This window comes from Stegastes partitus, unplaced genomic scaffold (genome assembly GCF_000690725.1).
Source record: "Stegastes partitus isolate 25-593 unplaced genomic scaffold, Stegastes_partitus-1.0.2 Scaffold4, whole genome shotgun sequence".
Taxonomy (NCBI): domain Eukaryota; kingdom Metazoa; phylum Chordata; class Actinopteri; family Pomacentridae; genus Stegastes; species Stegastes partitus.
In genome coordinates, this window is record NW_007577735.1 from 93805 (window position 1) to 116899 (window position 23095).

The 23095-nt window shown below is 40.7% G+C and overlaps 3 protein-coding genes across 3 annotated transcripts; 1 reads left to right on the forward strand and 2 right to left on the reverse strand.

Moving 5' to 3' along the window:
* Window positions 1-3263: 3263 nt before the first annotated feature.
* Window positions 3264-9155, reverse strand: ube2v1 (ubiquitin-conjugating enzyme E2 variant 1). The gene is made up of 4 exons (XM_008277703.1): window positions 9098-9155; window positions 7963-8111; window positions 6425-6550; window positions 3264-4434 (listed from the first exon to the last, which is right to left on the reverse strand). Exons 1-4 carry the CDS (start codon window positions 9117-9119, stop codon window positions 4288-4290), a joined length of 444 nt encoding a protein of 147 aa, XP_008275925.1. The 5' UTR covers window positions 9120-9155; the 3' UTR covers window positions 3264-4287.
* A 636-nt stretch (window positions 9156-9791) lies between these two features.
* peds1 (plasmanylethanolamine desaturase 1) lies at window positions 9792-16601 on the reverse strand. The gene is made up of 6 exons (XM_008277716.1): window positions 16437-16601; window positions 15386-15505; window positions 15190-15281; window positions 14769-14913; window positions 13616-13828; window positions 9792-13470 (listed from the first exon to the last, which is right to left on the reverse strand). The coding sequence occupies exons 1-6, from the start codon at window positions 16570-16572 to the stop codon at window positions 13349-13351; spliced, it is 828 nt and encodes a 275-aa protein (XP_008275938.1). The 5' UTR covers window positions 16573-16601; the 3' UTR covers window positions 9792-13348.
* Window positions 16602-20901: 4300 nt separating this feature from the next.
* Window positions 20902-22471, forward strand: cebpb (CCAAT enhancer binding protein beta). The gene has a single exon (XM_008277726.1). It carries the CDS (start codon window positions 21114-21116, stop codon window positions 22011-22013), a length of 900 nt encoding a protein of 299 aa, XP_008275948.1. The 5' UTR covers window positions 20902-21113; the 3' UTR covers window positions 22014-22471.
* Window positions 22472-23095: the final 624 nt, after the last annotated feature.

Below are 23095 nucleotides of genomic sequence, written 5' to 3' on the forward strand. Positions count from 1 at the left end.
GGTCTGCTTTGCACTTTTGTGTAGTAGTTTGTTGACAATCTGGAATTATTCAAACTGAATGTGACTGAAAACGTGTCACTATGGTTCCCTTAACAGCAGCCCCTTTGTAGGTAAAGCAAAAAGTCACTGTGTGGTTGTTATTCTACGTGTTTTTTTAAGAAGCAACCACTTATAGTTATCTGTTGTCTGCTTTACTGAACCCCCCTGTGCCTCTCTTGGTTCCTCCAATTTGTCTTGCAATTCCTTGGAAATTCCAAACCCTCAGCTTGGGAATCACTAATCTAAAATCTGAAACATCTTAACTGCATTTGGGTGATCATTAGCATACTAATTGCTTATATATCCAGAACTGCCCTATTGCAGAAGTAATTTGAAACAAGAAAGAATAAATATTAGACTTACATTCTTTAGGAGGCCAGCAACACATCTCTAAATGAAACAGAAATCATGCTCCATATATGCTGAGTGTGAAACAGGAAACTGGTTGCTTTTGTTTGTGCAGCTTTATCAGATGTTGCAACTTAAAATCTTTTTTTTGTCAAGTGTAATCAATACTTAGAAATTAAAAGGAAGTCCATGTGGCAGGAGCAGAATGAAGATTTGACTCTAGTGCTGTGCTGTGTACTGCAGTGTTTGCCCCCTTCCTGATGTTCTCGATTTTACTTAAATGTTCCATATTATCAAACTAACATTTATGCTTGTTTAATATTAGACAGAGATAATGCACAAAATACAAAATGCAGTTTATAAATGATGATTTGTTAAAGATTTGTTGAAAACCTGTATCATCCCTGTGAAAAAGTAATTGCTCCCCAAAAACCTAATAACGGGTTGGGCCCGTGGAGGATTTTAGCCCACTCTTCTCTGCAGAATAGTTTTAATTCAGCCACATGAAATGGTTCTCAAGCATGAACTGCCAATTGAAGGTCTTGTCACCGCATCTCAATTGGATTCAAGTCTGGACTGGGACTCATTCACTCCAAAACCTTCAATTTCTTTTTTTTGTGGCTTTTAAAGGTGGACTTGCTGATGTGCTTTGGGTCATCGTCATGCTGCAGAACCCATTTGTACTAAAGCTTTAGGTCATGAACTGATGGGCAGATATTCTCCAGAAGGATTTTCTGACAGACAGCAGAATTCATGGCTTCCTTAGTTATGACAAATCATCCAGGTCCTGTCGAAGCAAAGTAGCCCCAAACCTTCACAGTACCACCAGGTTTCACTGTTGGAATCATGTTCTTCTTCTGGAATGCACTGTTAGCTTTACATCAGATGTCTTCCAGAAGGTTCCACACTTGACTCATCAGTTTACAGAATGTTGTCCCAAAAGTCTTGGGGCTCATCTAGATATTTTGTTTTGCAAATACCAGATGACCCTTTACCTTATTTTGGCCAGTAGTGGTTTACACCTTGCAGCTCTCCCGTGGATGCCATTTTAGCCCAGCATCTTCCTTATTGTGGTGTCATGTACACTGACCTTCAGTGAGGCAAGTGAGGGCTGCAGTTCTTTTGATGTTCATCTGGGTTCATTTGTGATCTCCTGGATGAGACATCGACGTCCTCTCTGAGAAACTTTGGTCGGCCAGCCACTCCTGGGAAGGTTCACTGCTGTTCCATGTTTTCTCACTTGTGGATAAGGCCTCTCACTGGGGTTCACTGGAGTCCCAGAGCCTCAGCAAAAGCTGTGTAACACTTTCCAGACTTCTGTTCATGAATCTCTTTAGCTCATGGCATTATGTGCTGCTTTTTGAGACCCTTTAGCCTACTTCACAATGCCAGACAGGTTTTACTTAAGTGATGTTTGGATTCAACAAGCCTGGCAGTAATCATATGTGGGTGTTGCTGGTGAAACTGAACCCAGTTGCCAAATGAATTTGGTCATTTGGTAGATAGGCAGCAAAGGAGGCAATTACTTTTTCACATAGCTCAAGGGGGATATTATTTAAAAACTGCATTTTTTGTTTAATTGGGTTACCTTTGTCTTCCATTAAAATTAGTCTGATGATCTTGAACATTCAAGTATGACAAATCTGCAGAAATTGAATCCGTCTATAGGGGGGACAATACTTTATCACAGCACTGTACATTTGGGTGGTGAAATGTGTCTTCTAAGTGGACTCTTAAATTCAACACTAAAAATTCATAAAGATATTTTACCTCCAATCAGAAACTGTGCTGTGGTGCCTGCTAGTGCTGAAGTAAGAGTAAAACCTTCATAAGGCATAAGTTTTAGAGGCACTGTTTGCTGCCATGAGCCAGATTACCCGCTTTACCTTTGTTTTTAGCAGTTATGCTAAACAAATCCATGCAAATGCTGCCTCTAATTTTTTAATATCCACATGTTGCATTGATCTTCTGTTAATTCTCAGCAAGTAAGTGAACCATTGTTCCCAAAATGTCAACTCATCCCAGCCAGCATGTCCATATTGGGTCATTTGGGGTAACCGCCACTAGGTGGGCAAGAAGTGGCCTTAAACAAGATCACATGTGTGAGTGTATGTGGATTCTGTATGATGGATAATGGAGTATCGGGCTGACTATGTGGCCTACAGATTATAAGGGACCACGCAAAAAATCTGAGCATGAGGCATTTCATTGAAGATCTTAGTTACTCCTAACATACATATATTGTTTTATGATGTCACTTGCAAGAGCAGCCTAATATTCTAACATGACCTACTGGGGAGCCATAAAGGGCTAGGTCCTCTTAATGAGACATGAGCTCCTGAAATAAATTAAAACAGTATGTGATTCTCTGCTATGTATTCCTATTTTTCTATATTATGTTGATATATGTATTTATGCATGTATGTGATTCAACACTAATTCACTTTAATAAGACACCTGAATGCATACAACCCTCAAGAGGATAAAGCAGTGAATAGAAAATGGCTGGATGAATGCAGCTCATGCCATCACCATCAAACTGTGGCGTCACAATATCTAACAAAACTTTACTCACTTTAACTACAAAATCTGGGGCTGAAAAAAAAAAACAACCGTTCTCGATGCCTACTGCTGTCAAACAGAAGAGCAAACCTGACCGTCCTTGGTGCTGAAAGCAGGCAGCGACAGCTACTTTTCATTCGTTTTAACAGGAATAATTCTAAATAACATTTATATCAAGAAATGTATGTTTTTTTCTGACAATAATAAAAAAGGGAGCTCCCCTGAAAGCCACGGTGTAATTCACACACTGCATATAAACTTGCATGACCTGTAACCCATGAACACTGACATGTAGTGATCTACAACAACACAAATGCATGAAAAGCATGAATTTAGATTTATGGAGGAAGAGGAGAAAGCAAAACAGTCTGTCACATGAAGGAGTAAAGACAGTTTCACAACTTAGATAACTGCTTTGAATGTACACAGGACCAAAAGAGGTAGCTGATTTCACTTCTATTTTCAAGCACAGTTTAACTGCAGACCTACAGTAGATATGCATACTATACTACTATGAAGATTAGATATAGTGGTATAGATACACAATGTTCACTTTGGATAAAATCTTACACACACACACAAAAAAAAGCCATATGACAAAGACACCCTCTTGTTGAACTGCAGTCATGCATTTACTATGGGACTGCTTGGAAAGCTTATGTCAAAACACTGAAAAAAATATTTCATCTGGCCACATGATAAAAAATAATTATTGACAAATTAAATGTGTTTTGGGCAATAGGTTTTATATGCACACCTTGATGGTTGATTATCTGCTAACTCAGAGCGACCACACGTTTGGTGAGCTATGTGAAGTAATGTAAAGTGGCCGTTTTTAACGATACAAAAAGGCAACACACAAAGAGGTACACTCAATAAGATTATTTATGTTATTGTACAATCTGCATTTTTAACAAATAATAATAAAAAAAGATTAGTAAGATGTACAGTATTCGAATGATCGTATCTGGTGTGGACTGGGGACTCGAGTCCACCCAGAGCTCCAGTGATGGGAGAGGGAGGGGCCGGGACCTGGAATGACTTTCATGACTGCTCAATAAGTGTGTGCGTATGCAGTGTGTGTGTGTGTGTGGGTGTGTGTGTGTGTGTGTGTGTGTGTGTGTGTGACTAAGTATCTGCTATGGTGTTCTTCAGTCTTCTTCTGTCTGCGTATGAGTGTGTGTGCATGTGTGTGTCTGCGCTCAGCAAAGGTGTTGGCGGGAGGTGGAATGTCACATGGCGGAGGATGGGGATAAAGGGATGAAAGCAAAACAGAGAGAGAGAGACAGAGTGTTGGGGAATGAGGAGGAAAAAGATGGAGGCAAAAGTAGCAGGGGCTCAGTTGGTGTAGATCTGGCCCTCGGGTGGCTGAGGAAGCTTCATGTTCTCCTTGCACGTCATGAGCCGTCGCAGCTCCAGCAGCACCATCCGGATGCTGTAGCAGTTCTGCCACTTGGCCAGCGCATTCACTGCATGCATGTCAACCTGCATGAGCAGAGAGACAGAAGGGAGGCGATGTCACACCCTGTGAAGCTCATAAACCTTCACTGATTAACAGAAAAAGGACTAAATGAACAAGAGTTGGCCCTGCTACCTGAAGTTAGAACAAAAATGACTCAACACATCCAGATAATGCATACAGGCCAATACCCGAAGCACTGCAATGCACACCCAGCAAACAAACTATGCAAAACAGATGACAGGAAGGCAGTGGAGAAGGGCAGTAGGCAGCTGTTAGATTGATGAGCCAGTTTCGATTGATCAGTAAAAGAATGGTATAAAGTTCTACACTATTCACTGGTAGTAAATTCCATTCCTATATGCTGTTACAGAAAATGCTGACTGACTGAAAGCGCTTCTTTAAATAGGAATGGTGCAGTCTTCTCTTGTGGTACCTCTGGTAACCTGAATCCTTGTCTTCTGCGTGATAAAGAGGGGCAGTAGCACTGTGTAATATTAACATATTTAAGTTTTTCCAGCTCAAAAGTCTAGGTTTACTGAAATTTGACAGCTATAACAATCGTTGGGTTTCTGATCTGAAAGTCTGTGTGTCTGCCAAAGCATACTTTGCCAGCTGAAAAGGTCAGGCACTTTTCTGAAAACGCCCAGCTGGTTTTGGAAGTAGAGTGATTTTTTTTTCTTCCCCCAGCAGACACGCTTCTGTTGCTATAATGTGGAATATCTGCGAAAGTAATGTGTTACCTGGTAGACCTGCGGCGAAGGAAATGTTCCTTCTGATATTATTTTTCATATTAATGTTATGGTAGTCTGGGGATGTCATACTCTGAGAGTAGCAGTACTATCTTCTCCTCTATTGTCGTTGAGCAGTTGTTCACCACTTGTACAAGTAGAATGTAACGGCCTGACGGTGTGGTGTTTGTCCCACCCCTCCTCCACTGTGATTGTGTTTTACCCAAAGTTGAACATTTTTTAACTGTCAGCAACTAGGAAAAAACCCACTAAGCATTCTCCTCCTCGTCAAGCTGCTGGCACTTTTTCCATCGTGTAAATACGCTGCACTCCCACTGCAAAACAGTTTTTAAAAAATCCAAGGCCTCAAAAAAATAAAAACCCTAAGAGTGCTTCTATATAAAGTGGCTGTAGATTTGTTAGCCAGTTCACACTAGTTTTGTCTGAGTTCAGAGCTGACTTCAGTTGTCCTCAACCCTCATGATCTAACTGCTTTTAAACTGATTTACTCTTGCATCAGTCTGCAGTGTGTTTAAATAAAGCTTTCCTCCATACATTGCAGGGTAATGTTGCAAAATGGGGAACAATAGATGCCTTGCCACATTTGAACAACTGAAGGAAGAATTCACTCATGAAGAAGTAAGGAAAAGCCTGTTCTCCACTGCTCTTTTGTGTTGTCAGGTTGGCCTTACAGCATACAGTTTTGGCTACAGTTTGAATGACATCCATCCAAAACCAGCTCATTAAGGTGGATCTGATACTGTTTCTTGGTCCCAATTCAAGTTAAGACAATTGGTCATACTACCATATTTTTTTCAGGTAAAAAAATCTGCCAAAAATGTCCATGTGTAAAACCCTGAAATATGTTAATGAAAATGTAGATGTGCACATATTTAAAGATTGTCTTACAGTTAATGCAAAGGTTGCATTTGCAAGGATTCAAGCATGCACTTAGAACAGGAACTTGCTTATCTGGGCTGACCAGAGTACAGAACAAACATGACAGTCATAGAAATAAGTGTTCCTTTCATCCTGTGCACCTTGAATGTTTTTTACAAATGCCGCTCTTATCTAACATGATCTAAGCAGAATGCACATACTCCCAAGTGCTCCACAACACAAGAACATGAGCCACGTGCTGTTCTTTCTTAAAGTGTAATAGCCAGCTTGGCATGAACACAATCAGCAACATTCTCATCGATTTTAAAGACTTCTGACAGATGAGGCATCCAAATCTGAGAAATAAAAGGAAAAGAACAACCACGGGTTTAGGAGATTTACATACCACGCCGTTGGAGGTGTGCACGCCATTCAAGTTTATCTTCGTCACAAATCTGACAAACGGTGGTGATTCTGGGTATCCTGGCCCACATTCAACTTTCAGATTGTACATCCTGTTTTCATAGCTTGTCTATAAATGGAGAAAGTTAGAGAGAAGTGAGAAGACAGTATCCTACACATCAAAAAACAGCACACATCTTTCAGCATATTCACAATACCATGTGGAATCTATAACAGAAAATACCCCAAATACAACATATAACCCTTAAAATGAATCTATGTTTTTACCCAATTACAAAGAAACTGTAGAAATGTTGGTTTAAACTCTGGAAAGCAAAAAAAAACAAAAAACGAAACAGCTGAGTCAAATGTGTTCAGAAAAAGGTCACTGACCAACAACAGTGGTAAAAGGTAAAAACATTACAGATGCATATTGAGTGACACTGAAACTAGTCTCGCCTTCAAAAGGAAGTCAAACCAGACAAAATCTGTTTAAGTTTTAACAGGATCTTGCTCTCACACAGATAAGTATTTAATACATTTATGCTAAAAAAAAATATTTCATTTCAAAGAAGAAATTTAATCTGTGATGGACTCTGGGATTTTTTATTTATTTATTTATTTATTTACAGTTTTCAATACTTTTTAACATTTGATAGCTAAAACTACTAGTCAATTGAAAACATAACAGGCAGATTGATCAGTATTTAATTTTCTGTATTTGTTTTCTGCAATGTTATTATGTAATATTTCATATTTACTGGGATGATTTCATGGTGTTGCTGCTAGGAGCTGAGCATTGTGGTAGTTTTTTTTTTTTTTAGGGCTGATACAGATCATTTGTAATGCAATTCCTTTTGTACATTTGCAGTAAAAAACGAAAATCTTGGGGTCTAAATTTAGAACAACAGAAACTTTAGCCCAAAACTGTGTTGCCTTTTTTCTTTTCAACTTTTCAACACTGATCCTTCGGTGATTATTTGCTGTTACTTGTGACATGGAAGCAATCAGATGCTGCTGTGGGTGCAACACTGATTGAGACCACATTTGTGACAGAGAAAGATGCGATTGCATTAGAACCCAAGTAATGCATTTTTTAATTCATTTATTTTATTGTGAATTAGTTTTAAAAAAAAAAACCAATTCTGATAATCTGTCAAATGTTGGTTATCAGATGCAGACCAACAATCAATTGACCCATGGTTCACTTTTTCATGTATTTTACATTGCATCTGCCTTGAGATTTAATTTAATTCATTAAGACATCATTCTAAGTAGTGCTCAGCTAGTTGAAAATTAGTGCTTCTGTGAATCAGAATCAGCTTTAATGGCCAAGTACGTACACAACATACAAGGAATTTGGATTCAGCTGTTGGTGTCGCCCTAGGAAGTTGTTGTCCTTTTCACTGTATGTCTGATTGATATGATGACAGAATGCATGCACAGATCAAATCTGAGATATTTGTCTGTCAACCTTTTAGCTTTGCTCCTTGAATGCTTGCTACTAGGCTCTCAAGAGGTGTTAAAAATGGTACCACTAACCCTTGGAGGGCCAAGGATCACCCCTCTCCATCGTGTTAAAGTCATGTCATCGTCATCCTCCAGACCCCAGCTCACTGTTCCATCTCCCACACCCTTCTGACCTTCCTCCAGCTCTTCCAGGAGCCGGAAATTGCGAGGAACTTGAACGCCTGTTTGTGGACAAACAAGGCACACAACAAGGCTGTCATGCACACACATTCAACACACAGCATCCAGCTCAACACAACTGTCAAATTTACAAACGCTTCTGCCAGAGCAATGACTTGCAGTTACAAAGGTATGACTCAGACACAACCAGACAGGAAATTAAGGATCGCCTCAGCTGAGCAGATTTCATCATGGCAGGTGTTATTCGTGTCCTCTGACTTAGCATCTGGTTTCGACGATGCTGCATCATTTGGCCTCTGCAGTGAGACACGATGGGACTGCACTGTTAACTGAGACACCCAACAAACACAGTCACACTGCCAGCTGGTGCAGCAGTTTAGCTCCCGTTCACCGGCATCTCCAGAGGACTGTCTGAAACTCAGTACGGATCATGTTTTCTTCATTAGCTGCGACTCACAATCTCTGAAAACGTACCGTCATTGTTGCCGTTAAACAGCCTTGCAGGAAGGCTGACTGCGGATGCACCGACATTTATTGATGACATTAACGTAGCCCTACCGACCCGGTTTGTCACACGTCCGTTTTCAGCGTCACCAAATAATCCAATGTCGCGATTAAGCTAGCGTTCCCCGTTAGGATAGCGGTGTTGTGGTTCACTAGCGTCAGACACCTAAATTACAACAAGTTAGTGAAAGCTAATAAGCTACACCTGCTGTGTACATGCACATGGCCCGCGTTAAATGACTACACGTCTATTAAACAGCATGAAATTCCTTTATCAACAGTCATGCTGCATCTCGTTGTCCTTTCATCTAACTTAACTTGCGCTAGCTTAGCTAGTAGCATCGCTTCCTATTCATTCTCTTCAGCAGCTGCAGCTTTAACGTAGCTTGTATCCTCTCACACAGCGGGCTGCTCGGCAGATAATTAACCTCGTTATAAAGCCCAACTGCTACATATGAAAAGTCATTGAGCCGATTATTCAACGGCAGACTCTCGTGGTGATTAATATGTCTCAGTCATTTACCTGATCCGGCGGCGACCGCCATCTTGTCGCTACACAGCGGGAGCGCGCACGTATATTTGCCATTGTGGCCAACGGTGCGTGCGCGTGTAAGAGACGCAAAGTATAGCTTCCTTTGTTGCGCCTACAGATTATTTATGCGACTATTTGAGATTAAATTAAGGGATACTCAGCGCTGCCGGAAAATTTAGCTGCTCAGTAGTGTCACAAAGACTTTAAAGTGAGGAGAGACATGATACAAATCAAGTTAATGTGACTTCATTTGAAATACACAAAATAATTATTAATATTTATATGAGAAGTATGGTTTGTGAAGTGATAGGTGTGTGACAAGTATGGATGAACTCTACATATTGAGTGTTAAAGGTTGCAAAAAGTGACAAATCAAAATGGGGGCTAATTTTCCAAGTGCTAGGTCATTGGTTAATTATTGATAGATCTTTTTCACAGCAGTCATATTGACCTGTCACAGTAGTGAATAACAAGTGTTACTTCTAACTTTAAGCATAATCATTTTATTCAGTTTTATTATTTACACCTGTGCTGTTCTTACTATGACACGTCAGACTGGCCTTCGATTCCTAAAACTGAGATAAAGTTAGATAAGGCAGGCAGGCAGAGAGGAAAGCAAAAATACAAATTATACAGCCTAATTACATAGCTGCATTATCCTGGTATTCAAGAAAGAAAACACATATAAAGTTGTTTATTAGTTTATTTAGAAATACAGTTTAATATATACATTGTAAGCCTCCCAAATGGAAGACAACAAAAAGGCATCAAGGCATTATTCTGATATCTAAAACTCCATCACCACCAGTGTACATAACCAACAACAACATCCACATGGGCTTGCCTGTGAAGAAGTGAGAGTCAAATGAAGGGCAATTTAAAGTCGTCAATAAACTGTTTTCCCACATCGTTGGCAAGATGTACAGTGAATCAATCAGGGAGAGGATAAGGCAATTCAATAAACAGTCCAAGGATTATTACAAGAGTGATTCCAACACAGCATGTCAAACATACCAACAACAACTGCCCACCCCACTTAATAAGTTCATTTGCTTTGACTAAAATTGTTTCCAGTGGTAAAATATATAATTAACCACACACTGTCACAAAATACCCTTCAAATCCACTGATGAAAGCTCATTGTCTCTAAGCAGAAAAACCAAACACAGCTCAATCACAAGTTCTACCTTAATAACAAGAGGCCAAGTTAACCGTACTGATTTATGGCTACAATAGAACAGATAATGCATATAAAATCATTTGACTACTTTGGCCAACAAAATCCAATGTAAATGAGTGATTTAAACAACTTTGATATATTACCAAACAGTCTTAACTTTACCACAAATTTATATTAAACTACTTTAATCACTCTAACCACAATCCTGAGATCATCTGGAGAATAAGAATAAAGTTTATGCATGTTAGATGTTAAACTCACCAGACTTCCCTCTATGAGCCATAAATAACAATAATAGCGAGTCTTTCTCAAAGATTGTAATGGTTTGGTTTCCTTTTGAGCTCACCATATATTTTTCATGTAAAGTTGTCCTTTTTGTCAATCTCCAAACTGATTATGGCGTATCATGTTCAGTATTTTCATCCATTACCCTTCGCTATTATCCTATTTTGCTGATTTACAAAAGCACAAAACATCCTTAAAATTGTCATTACCCTTAAAAGATCACAAAAAGCAATTTACTGAAGCGCCACAACATCCAGCAGAGCCAATGCCAAAATTCTTATTTAGAAAGCCGTCTGCTAAAAGTTCCAATTTGTCCACTGACTGCAGTTTATTGGGGCACAAACAACATTTTGCCTAATACTGATCAAGAAGAACTACAGGAGTAGAACTTACACAGGCCTTAAACTTTGATGCTGTCACATATAATGCCATCCATTTACCAGCATATGTTACACTACCAAGCACACACAAAACTGCTTCTCACAATACTCTACAAGCACTATGCAATCTGCAGTGTACTCCTGCTGTTGACCTATGGTGAATAATCGTTTATATAATCAAGTATGAAGGATTCAAAAACTGGAATATTACATAACATAAAGCATAACTTTGGCTGAAAAAATTAACTATTACTTCTATCATTAAACTGTCTACTTTGACTCTAACACCAGGAGCTTAACAAATAAGCCTTTAATCTGGTCAACCCAACTGAACAGCAAGGTTAGCTTCTTCCATTTAAACTTGAAAACCGTGACCAGGATTTCCTTGGAATGAAGATAACATTTTGGTGGTTCAAACCTGGGACCATTTGGTCAAAGTCTGGGGTCACTGTTTTGAAAGCAGTTCAATTAAATTTTTATCTTGAGCGACCACAATCCTCCTTATTTAGCGTCTGCTTTACACAAACTCAAAGGAAAGCTGGTGACCCAGTGTATTGCTTGCACAAGCCGACATGCTATATGCATGCACGCATTCTTACGTCTGCGTAAGTGACATCTTAATTAGTAAAAGTAATTTTATCATGCAGTTTAAGTAGCTAAATTTCTGAACTCCAGTTTTCCAACTAAGAAAATATGTGTAAACTATTAGAAAAAGAAAGGCATTTTAACCTAATTCGATGAGTTAAGACGTATAGTTAAGGGCCTCTTATTTCACTGCATAGTTATTTGCTGTACAATACATTTACAAATTACTGACTAAAGCATTAAAAAAAAAAAAAACGCTCAACCAGTTAATCTCATCGATAGGAGTGAAGAAATTCCTGGATCGTCAGCCTTCACTGAAGCCCTTGAAACATCACCAGGTCAGTATGTCACAGTTACCGAGAAGGTACACAGTGGCAACATTACTCATCGGGAATGTTACGCTCTGAATCTGACAGTTCCTTCCCATAATACAAAAGACGCAAGGAGTGAAAACAGTGTTATACACAGCTGGCACATAACTTTGGGGTATCTGTGTCTGATTAACACAAACCCCAGAATGACAGAATTAGTATAGCAACACGACAAAGTGCTGCAAACAAAAGAAAAGAAAAGTACTGCATCTGCGGTGTGTAAGGCAGCTTGACAAAACTGCATGCGCCTCTTTCCTACAAAATGGAGTCAAATAATAACAAAAAGTGCTTTTTACAGAGGACACATGATCGTCTGCAAAGACTACTCATTAGGGCCAGACTAACCCAGCAGACACAATGAGAAAACAAAAGCATGTTTGCTTAGATTATCTGAAGACCTAACATCAATGCTGACTACAGTTACATACACCTCAGATCAAATTATTTAGCTTGAAAATTACTTGGCTTCTGTGTCTGTGCTATTGTCAGTGATTGAACTGTTTCAATGGCCAGACCACATCTGAAAAACACCAAATTCCAATCAAAATGCCAATTTAGGATCTGGCAGTAATCAAAGCAGACCAGTCGGTTTTCCTTTAGCATCCTGGTGGTGGCACAGACTCTTCCTCTGTAACTGTAGTCAGCAACTCTGATCCACGATTAAAATATTAAATATGGCTGCATTTTAGAAACAACACTGGGAATTTGTTAGTTGTGAAAAAGATTTTTGTGTATCTTGTCATCAGCTCTCCTTTAAAAAAAAAAAAGCTTGTCACTGAACCCAAATGTGCAATAGGACAAAAAAATGTAACAGAATTGATCAATTTGTTCTTTAGCTGTCACCACTGGTAAAGCATCCAGAAATCCTTTGTCACCTCAGTCCGACTTCTTACCATGGCCTAAATCCAATTTTATCACTCGCACATGACGTAGACCCTTGAAAAGGTGGAGATGTAACGACTGATGAGCAAAAAATAACGTTGTGCTAAATATAATGTGATTGATCGACCCTCCGAATGAACAGTTGTGGCTCTGGAGGAGAAAAAAAGCGAGTGTTCATTCTTTCAAGTATTATTTCTTTCGGACTGTTTGAACTTTCTGACGCAGGGGGAATCGTTTAATCTCCTTGGAAAGTGATTTCAAATGTATATGTCTGTTTCTTCTACGCAAAAGCCTTAAAAAAGTGATGAGTTGTGTTAGATATACAAAGGATATATTGCAATCTGAGACGATTATCTCCATGAGTGAGTTATGAAAAATTCCATCATCAACAAAGCCCTCCTTTTAAAAAACAGAAAAAATGTGCAAGACTTAAAGCTATGGCATCAGAAACTGTTAGTTTTTCTTTCTATGAATTACAGTTTAAGTGAGGCAAAAAAGGGGATGAGAAGCGTGGACGGAGCCAGCATCTTCTGAGGTAGGGTGCAGTTAGCCTGCGGCGTTACTTGACTTTTTTAGCCCATTTCAGGTCGTCCGCCCTTGGCTTCTCTCCCGTCACACTCTGGATGAGATCCTCCAGGTTCCTCCAAAAACCCAGCTTCTCCAGAGGGTAGTTCAGCCAACCTGGAGAGAGACGGAGAGCAGGAGAAGAACGCTTAATGTCAAATCTGCTTGGCTCACATCCCGTAAACTGTGTGGTTTCATCTTCAAAAGACTATGTATTTTTATCTGCAGTCCCCCCCACCGCCCCGAGGAAATAAAGACAAACCTGTAGTGATGCAGAAGTACGTCTCATGAGGCGAGACGTGATGGATGCGGTGGTGCTTGCGGGGCATTATGATGTGGCAGTCCTGTAGGAACACAACCCAGCGAGGCAGGCCAAAGTATGTGTGCGACCACTTGTGAATCTGGTTGGTAAGGGTCACGAAGATGGCCAGTGCAAACAAGTAGCAGTACCAGGGGTAGATATGGTAAATCTCCGCTGCAGTTAAAAGAACACAGAAAGATAGCCGGTTATTTTTCTTACAATACAAGACAATAAAATTCTTTGCAAATTCATTGTATGAGGCAGACGTGTAGGAGAGACACGAGCATATATAATAGTTTTAAACAGGCTCCCACACACTAACTTGCAAAAAACACATTTAGTAGCAATGTTTCAGTTCTGGACCTTCCTCAGGCAAATATTTGGTGCAAAGAGAAGCCATCTTGTAAAGAGAGCAGCTGTAACTCTACAACTAGTTGACATACTCCACATACCATAGGAGTTACAAAACTGAAGGATAACTTTCAGTAACACTACAAATTTAAAGATTACTTCATAAAAAACAAACACACCTTTGTTCAGTTCATTGCACTCAAGTTTTTCTGCTACAGTTGTTTTTCTGTATGACTGCTAATGGTGGCTAAGTAATGTGAGCTAATGTTAGCACGCTACAGAAACATCTCTGTCTTTTTTAATGTAGCAGAAGATACAGTAAAGTAATGTCACTTCCACAATCTTCTTTTATTTACAGCCTATGGCTAGACTACATTTTGATATTTTACTTTAATTGCCACTTGTTGCTTCACTTGATAAAACTACTCCATTAGAAGTAGGCTGTAACTGTCTTACAGCGGTATCAGAAAAAAATACATAAAATAAGTTAATTTTATTTTAATATACAGAAAATAATAATTATAAACATATTGCACAAATATTTACATAACATGGGTAACACCCAAAGATATAAAGTCTTAAAAGGGCAAAAACCACATAAAAAATGAACAAAATAATGGACTTAAAGGTTGCATATGTAGACTGACCTGCAATTAAGCAAATGACATTTAACATAGCAAAGAGGGAAGGTAAGAAAGAAAAAAAATTAAGAAACAGGTTGTATCAGACTGCAGCATTTTCCTTTTTGTTGATATAAACTCACCTGGGGAGAGGGTGACAAAGTTGAAGGCCATGTTCGCGAGCGGGACGATGGTCAGCATGCAGTTGTCACCATTGGTTTCAATGAAGTCGTGACGGGTGATGGCTGTTGGGTCGATGTGGTGCTCTCTGAATGGACGTATAAAGGCCTGCACGACAGATCAGGTGGAATACATACAGTTCATTAGAGAAAATGCCCATCTACCCATGAGCTACACGAGTTTTAGAATGTACAGGGTTGTGTTGGTCACAGAGGCCATTAGCCAACAAGCTGAGTATACCCTGCACTAGTCAATCAGCCAATTCTCAATTAACCTACTATGTTGGTAGGAGGAATCCGGAATAACACACACTCAGGAAAACTACTGCACCCCTGTTACGGAAAATGCTCACTCGAACGGGACACTAGCTTTGAGACACCATACCTTTCCGAAGATGGGTAGATCCACTGATCCCCACGTATCAGCCCCCCAGTGAACCAGTCCTGACATAAAGTCTGCGGTGAGGATCCCTGCCACTGAAAATGAGGTAATGGAGTGGCACGGAAAGAGAGTAAGAAAATCATAAAGACACTGACAACACAACACGAAGACATTATATCATTTTTGATTTAGTTCTTACCGATGCCCAGCAGGATGTACCACAAATGTCCCAGATGGAAATTGGCAAGGAGGTGAATGAAATTGAAGGCCATGAGAGAGAAGCAGAGGATGACACTTATCCATTCTTGACATCTTTTGCCTTAAAGAAAAGAAAAGGAAAAAAAAAACATGAGCATGAGGTTATATCTGGAAACATGACTGTGCTGATAGGATTACTGTGTCTCTAGTCCAGTCCACATCACCTGACCTTTATGTGACATCATAGAGTCCAAAATAAAAATGTCCAAAGGTTCCTAAACTAGTTAGCAAAATTATTTATCACATGCTTTTGTATAACTGAGAAAATGTGTCTTCGTTTCTCTGCAATTTGTATGTTGTTAAGCAGGCGGGCTTGAAATACCTGTCCACTACTCAAAGAAGGCTGTAAAAATGTGAATGGCAGGCAAAAGTCTGAACACCATGCAGTCTGAGCAGTGAGATGCAGATCTCGGTTAGCTCCCAGCTATATGAGGAGCACAAAAGGCATCAAGTATTTGTAAAGTGGGCGTGAAGGCCACTCACTTTGTGAATTCAAGTTCAAATGGTCTGAATGCTGGAGCTCTCTGAACAATTTAGAGCATGAGTTTGTGGCTGTGCATTGCTCTCGGAGTTGCAGTGTACAGCTGACTTAGCAACAGCAACCCTGTTATGAAAGGTCACAGCAGCTCCGTGGCCAAATGAGGTTTCTGAGCCTAAAGCAGAGGCAGTAGATTCTTCTAACCCCTGCCTGATGCTCGAAATGTCAAAGCGCCACGGCGACTGAAACACAAATTCAACCATTCTCACATGATTCCTATTGTGTAACAGGAGCATTGTGAGTGTAACAAACCCACAACTGCCGCTGATTGTTCGCTGTCATTCAATTGTCGCAGCTGAAGTCGATCTGGCGCTCTTGTTTGTTAATCTGGTAGTTTTTCTTAGTTTGTTTCTTGGTAACTAAATAAAGGCAGCCGTTATGTCACACCACTCATGGACACTTGAACCGGGTGGAACGAGCCCATAACACGGAGCTGCTGAGAGGATCGACTCACCTGGCGAGTACAAATTGGCCAATTCTCGGGCACCGGCGTGTTGTGAACCCCATCTTGCCGCGCCCCGTCCCGGTCCCTGCGGCTCTGGGCTCTGTGTTTCTACTCCACACCCGTTCTCGTTAACCATACTCGCCATTTCTCGGCTGTGGGCCCGGCCCCTTCAATCTCTCTACTCTCAGTCAGGAACCAACGGAATCATCAACTTCTCAGCCCACAGCCAGCGTAGCGTTTTCAACCAATCAGGTGCAAGTTGGTGAGCGCAGCAGCCAATCACCGCTAGGTGAAACGTTCCACAGACGGCCTATTGACCAATAGGGATGAGGGGTTGCGAAGGGGGAAAGACCGCATTTCCTGACCCCACCCGTCCTGTCTGGTGCCCGCTCTGCTCTCAGCCCTCTGCTGGAGGTACAGCAGATAGGAGACGCTTCAAAAGCCGAGCAGGTGTTACAGCGACATCTGTCACCCGTGTCATTTCGTGACCCTTCGCCAGTGGAAAAGGCTGCTAACGTATTGTCAGGTGAGGCGTCAATGGCAGTAACTGCATTAGAAAAGGCGACTTTATGCAACTTTTAAAATAATAAATATCACATTATCCACCCTATAAACTCAAAGTTGGGTTCATAAGAAACAAAACACACCTTTCTTCAACTCGTTACACTTAAGTTTTTACTACAGACGTATTTCTGTGTGTGTTGTTGTTGCTAATTTCGGCTAAGTTATGTAGGCTAATCTTAGCAAGCTACATCAACATCTTTGTGGAAGTGACATTACTGAACATTTCACATCTGTGTCTTCTGCTACACTCTCAGACTGTATTAAACGATTCTCTTTTTTATGCGCAGTCTATGGCTGTGCTACATTTTTCTTAATTGCCACTTGTTGCTTCGCTTGCTGAAAACACTCCAAGTAGCCTAGCAGTCCTGCAGTGTAACCAGAAAAAATGAAACTAAAATAAGTGTAGTCAAGTCAGTTTTATTTTAACACATTTTGTTCACCGGTCTGCTTTACAATAAACATAGACAGAAAAGATAGCAAACACATAAATATTAAACAGCACTAAAATGATTATTCAGCCACCCATACAGCACACACACAGGCAAGCATTAAGTTCAATATTTACTTCAGTGTTCACACATGGATTATAACCGATATGCTCGCACACTGCATGGTGAAAACACATCCTACACGTTCAACAGAATGGCCTCTGTCACGGTGTTATTTACCACTGGTTGATATATTTATGTAACTACTCCAAGTACAAAGTAGCATAAAATGCACAAACCCAAATTTTATTACCTCCAGCTTGCACAGTGCTTGAATCTGTGAGGTATTGTGCAAAAGGTTTAATCACCAGTGATGATGTTCCCAAAGTAATGCTGCAATTAGTCTGTATTTATCAATTAGCTTCATAAAAGTGCTGGAAACAAACACTAAAAATGAATAAAATTACTATGTGCTTTAAATCAGCACCAGTTTTCCTCAGTACAACCATGCACAGTTTTTCAAGGTACAGTTTTTTCAAGCATCTTGGAGAGCATGGAACAGTTCTTCTGTAGATTTTAGTTTTCTCTTCATGTTGATCACAGACTGAGATCAGGCTGTTGAGATCATGGCTCTGTGGTGGCCATAACATCAACTGCAGGATCCTTTGTTCTGCTTGTTGCTGAACACAAAGGTTTTTGACTCTGACTGTATCTTTGTTGTTGTTGTTGTTGTTGTCGTCATGCTGCTTGAAGGATCAGAACCTCACAACTTTGTTTTCATGCTGCAGATTGAATTTGGAATGATTATACATCTCCCTGATGGTATTGCATTGATAGATAACAGAGTTTTTCCTAGTTCAGAATGGGCCTTTGAGCTGTGGCTGTGCACAACGGTCATGATTGGTCAATATAAAGTCTTTGAGTCTGTGTTACCTCATTCGACATTTGACAGAAATCTGTGCAGTTTGCTGTTATTTTTAGACATTTGATTAGCAGAAATGTCTATCAGGCTCAAGTAAGTGAAACCTCAGCTAACAAAATTGGTTTTAAATTTAAATTGCTGGTTTTATTTTTGTGCTGGTGATTTTCCTTCAGTGTGGCCTAAAACCACTTTTGGGAGTACTAAAAACCTAAATACCATGGTGCCGTAAAGCATACTAAAACCTTTGCAGAGGTACTTGGTTACTTTCCACCAGTGGTTGATACCAACATAACGTCTGTTTTTAAAAAGTTTAACAAGTTTTATTTTTTTAACCTTTATCCAACAAATATTTTCATACAGATTATGAATCTGCAAAGTAACTAATAGCTGATTGCCAATTAATCATAGCATAGCGAAAAGTGTGGAAAAGCAAAAGTTAGAAATACTAATGTGAAGTACAAGAGCCTCAAAACTGTGCTTAATGACAGTATCATACAATATTATTGTAAACACACGGTGCGATATTGTACTCACGTATATTATTATAATAAATATACTTTACACTTCTGCTGCTGATGCAACACTATACTGTACTTTCCTATGCAACTCAGTATTTCCATGTTATGCCACTTTAAACTTAGTCTCTACATTTTTAAAGGTAAATATTGTACTTTTTAGTCGTACTTGATTGCCAGTTAGTTTTCAGATTTACCCTTATGCACATATAAAACATGCCCTCTTACATGTTATGTCCATGATTTAACTATAAAGCAATTTATAAAGTAGTTTTTAATAAGTGTTAAGGCATTAGTGATAATAAAACAAAAAATAACTATTCTATTTTGCATTTTGATAGTTTTATGTTAAGGACCTAAGTAATTTAAAATGTGCATCCAAGTCTGGATTACCTACCTGGCAAAGCAGGCAACTGACCTCCAGGAGTCTCAAAAGTCCCACGTTCTCGATGAGCCAACTGATTTTGCTATTTTGATTAATAAGACATTTATTAGGAAATTTGCCCTGTGGAAGGTAATAAATCATTTTGACTTGTCCTGCAGATGTGCTTTGTGTCAGACTGTAGTTTGAAGATTTTTAGTATTTATGTCAGGTGAGGTTATCCCAGCACTGGTTAGATTTTGTGTATATAATACAGCCAACTTGTTTCACTTTACTTGGATGATTGAGGTGACAGGACACATGGACGCTGGATTGGGAGAGGATTGTTCAGGGGGGCTCTGTTAGGAAAGTTACACCAAACATGTAAGTCCAACCTTGTGTGTTTCTTATCTGGAAAGCCACCATTTTGGGCTACAACAGATCGTCTTTAACCCCCCCAAAAAAAGAAACAAATGCATCCGAATTAAGTCACAGAATAAAGTGTAACTAGGAAGCATGCATGTGCTGGTGATCCATGAGATAAATGTGTATGTTTCTGTGAAAATTAAGAGATGTTTTGAAACAGTGATGTGTATCTGACTGAACACCAGTGAAACTGTTGTGTAGAGAAACACCAACCCCAAACCTTCATATGGATTCATGCTGTAATCCTACAGCTCCCCACGAGGTGGCACTCACGCCTAATCTGGAATTTTATTCTGTAGATTTCTTACGTTTCTTTTCTTCCTTTTGGGGGAGTTTTTCCTTATCAAACTCGAGGGTGTATGAACACAGAGTGCTGTGTGCTGTAAAGCAATTTTATGATCTGTGATATTGGACCATAACAGTAAAACTGACTTCAGCTCATATTAAATTCAAATCATTCAGCTCTGATTACAAAATGTGTCAAGAGCTGAGAGTCTTGTTATGAAACCTGTATGCATTTAGGCTCACGAGACCTCTTGAGCACACACACACACACACACATGTATATATATGTCTGTATCTGAGCAATGTGACTCCAAGATGTGATCGAACTCACTGTGTCCGGTTCGTGGCCTGTGTTTGTTTTAGACATAAGCCAGACTGGTTGCACCCTGACTCTTACACAGTATTGGAGTAGATGCATCATCTTGTGGGCTACAGGTCCTCCTCACAACAACATACAGACTGGTTCAAACTAGTCAGTGAACGTGTCGGGAGAACATCTGTGTGGAGATATATGCAGGACTGCTTTATTGAGCAGCATTATGAGATGATTACGCACGAACTTAGAAAACAGTAAACATGTTGCCACTGAGTGGGACTTTTCCATTATTGTCGAGTTGATGAGATGTGACTGCAGAGGGCGTGAACGAACGTTCTGTCAACAACAAGCTGCTGGTTAAAAATATTCACCACATTTTGTTTGACGGCACTGTGGCTGCAGTGTTTCACTTTTTGTTCGCTCGGTTTTATTTTTATGACGGGTCAATGGAGGTATATTTCCACTCGACGGGCTGCAGCCACAACTGGCCATAATTATTATACAACTGTTAGATCAAGTTGGTATTTTATGATGTTCAAACACAGATAGTTGAACGCCTGAGAGGTCCTCTGAAGCAGGACAGGTTGTCCGGTTGGCTGCGCGCTGCGCGTCACTCACCTGCCCAGATAGAGCCCGCCCCCCGCTCCACATAAAACCCCCCGAGACAGGAAGACCTGTCAATTCCTCCCAATCCATGAGCACAGCCTCTTCAAAGTAGTTTGTTCTGCGTGTTGTCACAGGCAGTGACACAGGAGGTTTAAACTCACCACATTCCGACACATTTCACAACTGAGGCAACTCAACCCAAACCAGCCAGGGCGTCTCATCTCAGCCCTCCATGCTCCTGCAATCCGGGGGGTGTTAGATCCATGGAAGTGGCCGGTTTCTACGACGAGGGCAGCTTTGCTATCCACAACAGAGACAGCATTATCAGTCCAATTGGCGGCGGCGGCGGCGGCTCATACTGGAGGCTCGGAGACTCGATGACGGAGCTGGGCATTGAGGAGCGGGAGAGAGCGATAGACTTCAGCGTTTACCTGGATTCAGCTTTGCACTGTCCGCAGCTGGCGGCGCAGACGCAGCAGCAGGGGGACGTTTTCTCAGATTTCCTGGCGGAGAACAAGAGCAAAAGAGTTGCAGCTTTACACAACTACAAGACCTACTCGCTGCTGAACGAGCTGGAGACGAGTCAGTGCGACAACTTGAGGGACCCCAGGGAGCCCTACGCGCTGGGTTACACCGAGCTGCAGGAGACCCGGGTGGATAGTGTGCTCAGCCCTGAACTCGTCGGGAGCCGCTACAGAGCTGTTGCTGCTGCTGCTGCTGCCGCCGCCGAGAGAGACGACAGTCAGGAAGACGCAAAGATGGAGAACGGGTCGTCTGGGTTTGACATGAGGTCTTACCTTCACTACCAGTCCACCAGCGGCAGTCTGGGAAACATCTCCACTGCGTCCTCGACCTGCTCCAGCCCGCCCGGCACACCTGCTCCGTCAGGTAAGAGCAGGTCGCCGTCGCACGGCGGCAAAATGTCAAGCGGGAAGTCAAAGAAACGCCTGGACAAGGACAGTGAAGAGTACCGACTGAGGCGGGAGAGGAACAACCTCGCCGTGAGGAAGAGCAGGGACAAAGCCAAAATGCGCAACTTGGAGACTCAACATAAAGTGCTGGAACTGGCTGCGGAGAACGATCGTTTACAAAAGCGCGTTGAGCAGCTGTCCAGAGAGCTGGCCACCCTGCGCAACCTGCTCTCTGCCACCGGGCAATGTTAGAACAAACCTCCGCACGGCTCTCCGGGCTGCTCGTCTAATCATTGATGGACTTTGGAGGTGATCCACTGTGCTGAACGCGGTACGCTTCACAGGTGAAGACAGCGACCACCAGTTTACAAGGACACTTTGAATGGGACTGAAGTAGTGGGTGCATGGATTGCGCAATCATTCACGACTCTTCACATGCCACCGTAGCTTTATTCTCAGATGTAATTTTTTGGTGTTATGCAGTATTTCTGTGCAGGTTTTACATACATGCGAGTGAATTTCTACATTTTTGTGTATCTGGAGCAATGGTTGTCAAGGGAAGAGTTGTGCTGCAGTGAAATGATGCAACTCTTTGTAATAGTATTGGCAATGAATGAAATAAGTCTAATTATTTAATATTAAAAGGTGAAATGCTTTAATTGTACTTGATATTTTATTGAATTAAACAGATTTATACTTTGTTTAAACAATTTCATTCGTAATTTCTTCTTTTCTGTCCTTTTGAAGCAGCTGAAGGCTCAGACAGGCAGACAGACAGACAGACAGACAGACAGACAGACAGACAGGGCGTTATGCTTGCCTAATATTCACACTCATGATAGAATGTGTAATACCATGTTTTTCAATTGCAGCATATTGCAGAAAAGGAATCGGCTTGGCAATAAGGCAAATTTGTAATCTCTTAATGCATGCTAAGACTGTAAAGACACAGCACACTGCAGGAATCCGGTTCCTTTATGGAGAATTTTGTAAACCCAGTCATCACCAGTAAGGCTACAGACGTTTGAACATTGTGTCTCGGATCACCTTTGTCACAATTTCTCATAAGTATTTGCTAATTTGTGTAACCCCAAAGCAGAAAATGGCATCCAGTTGTTTGATTATCATAGTTACACAACATCGCCAGATGAGGAATATTAAATGAGGACTGATATGTGAAACTGCTTTTCATTTGAATCAAATACAATAGAAAAGTGAGGTGATTCCTTAAAAATCAGATGTTTGTATCTAACCCAAAAAAAAGCAAGAAACAGGCTGTCCTCACTACAACGCTTCATACCAGCGCCATTTTCGTGTCTCTGTTTACTTAATGA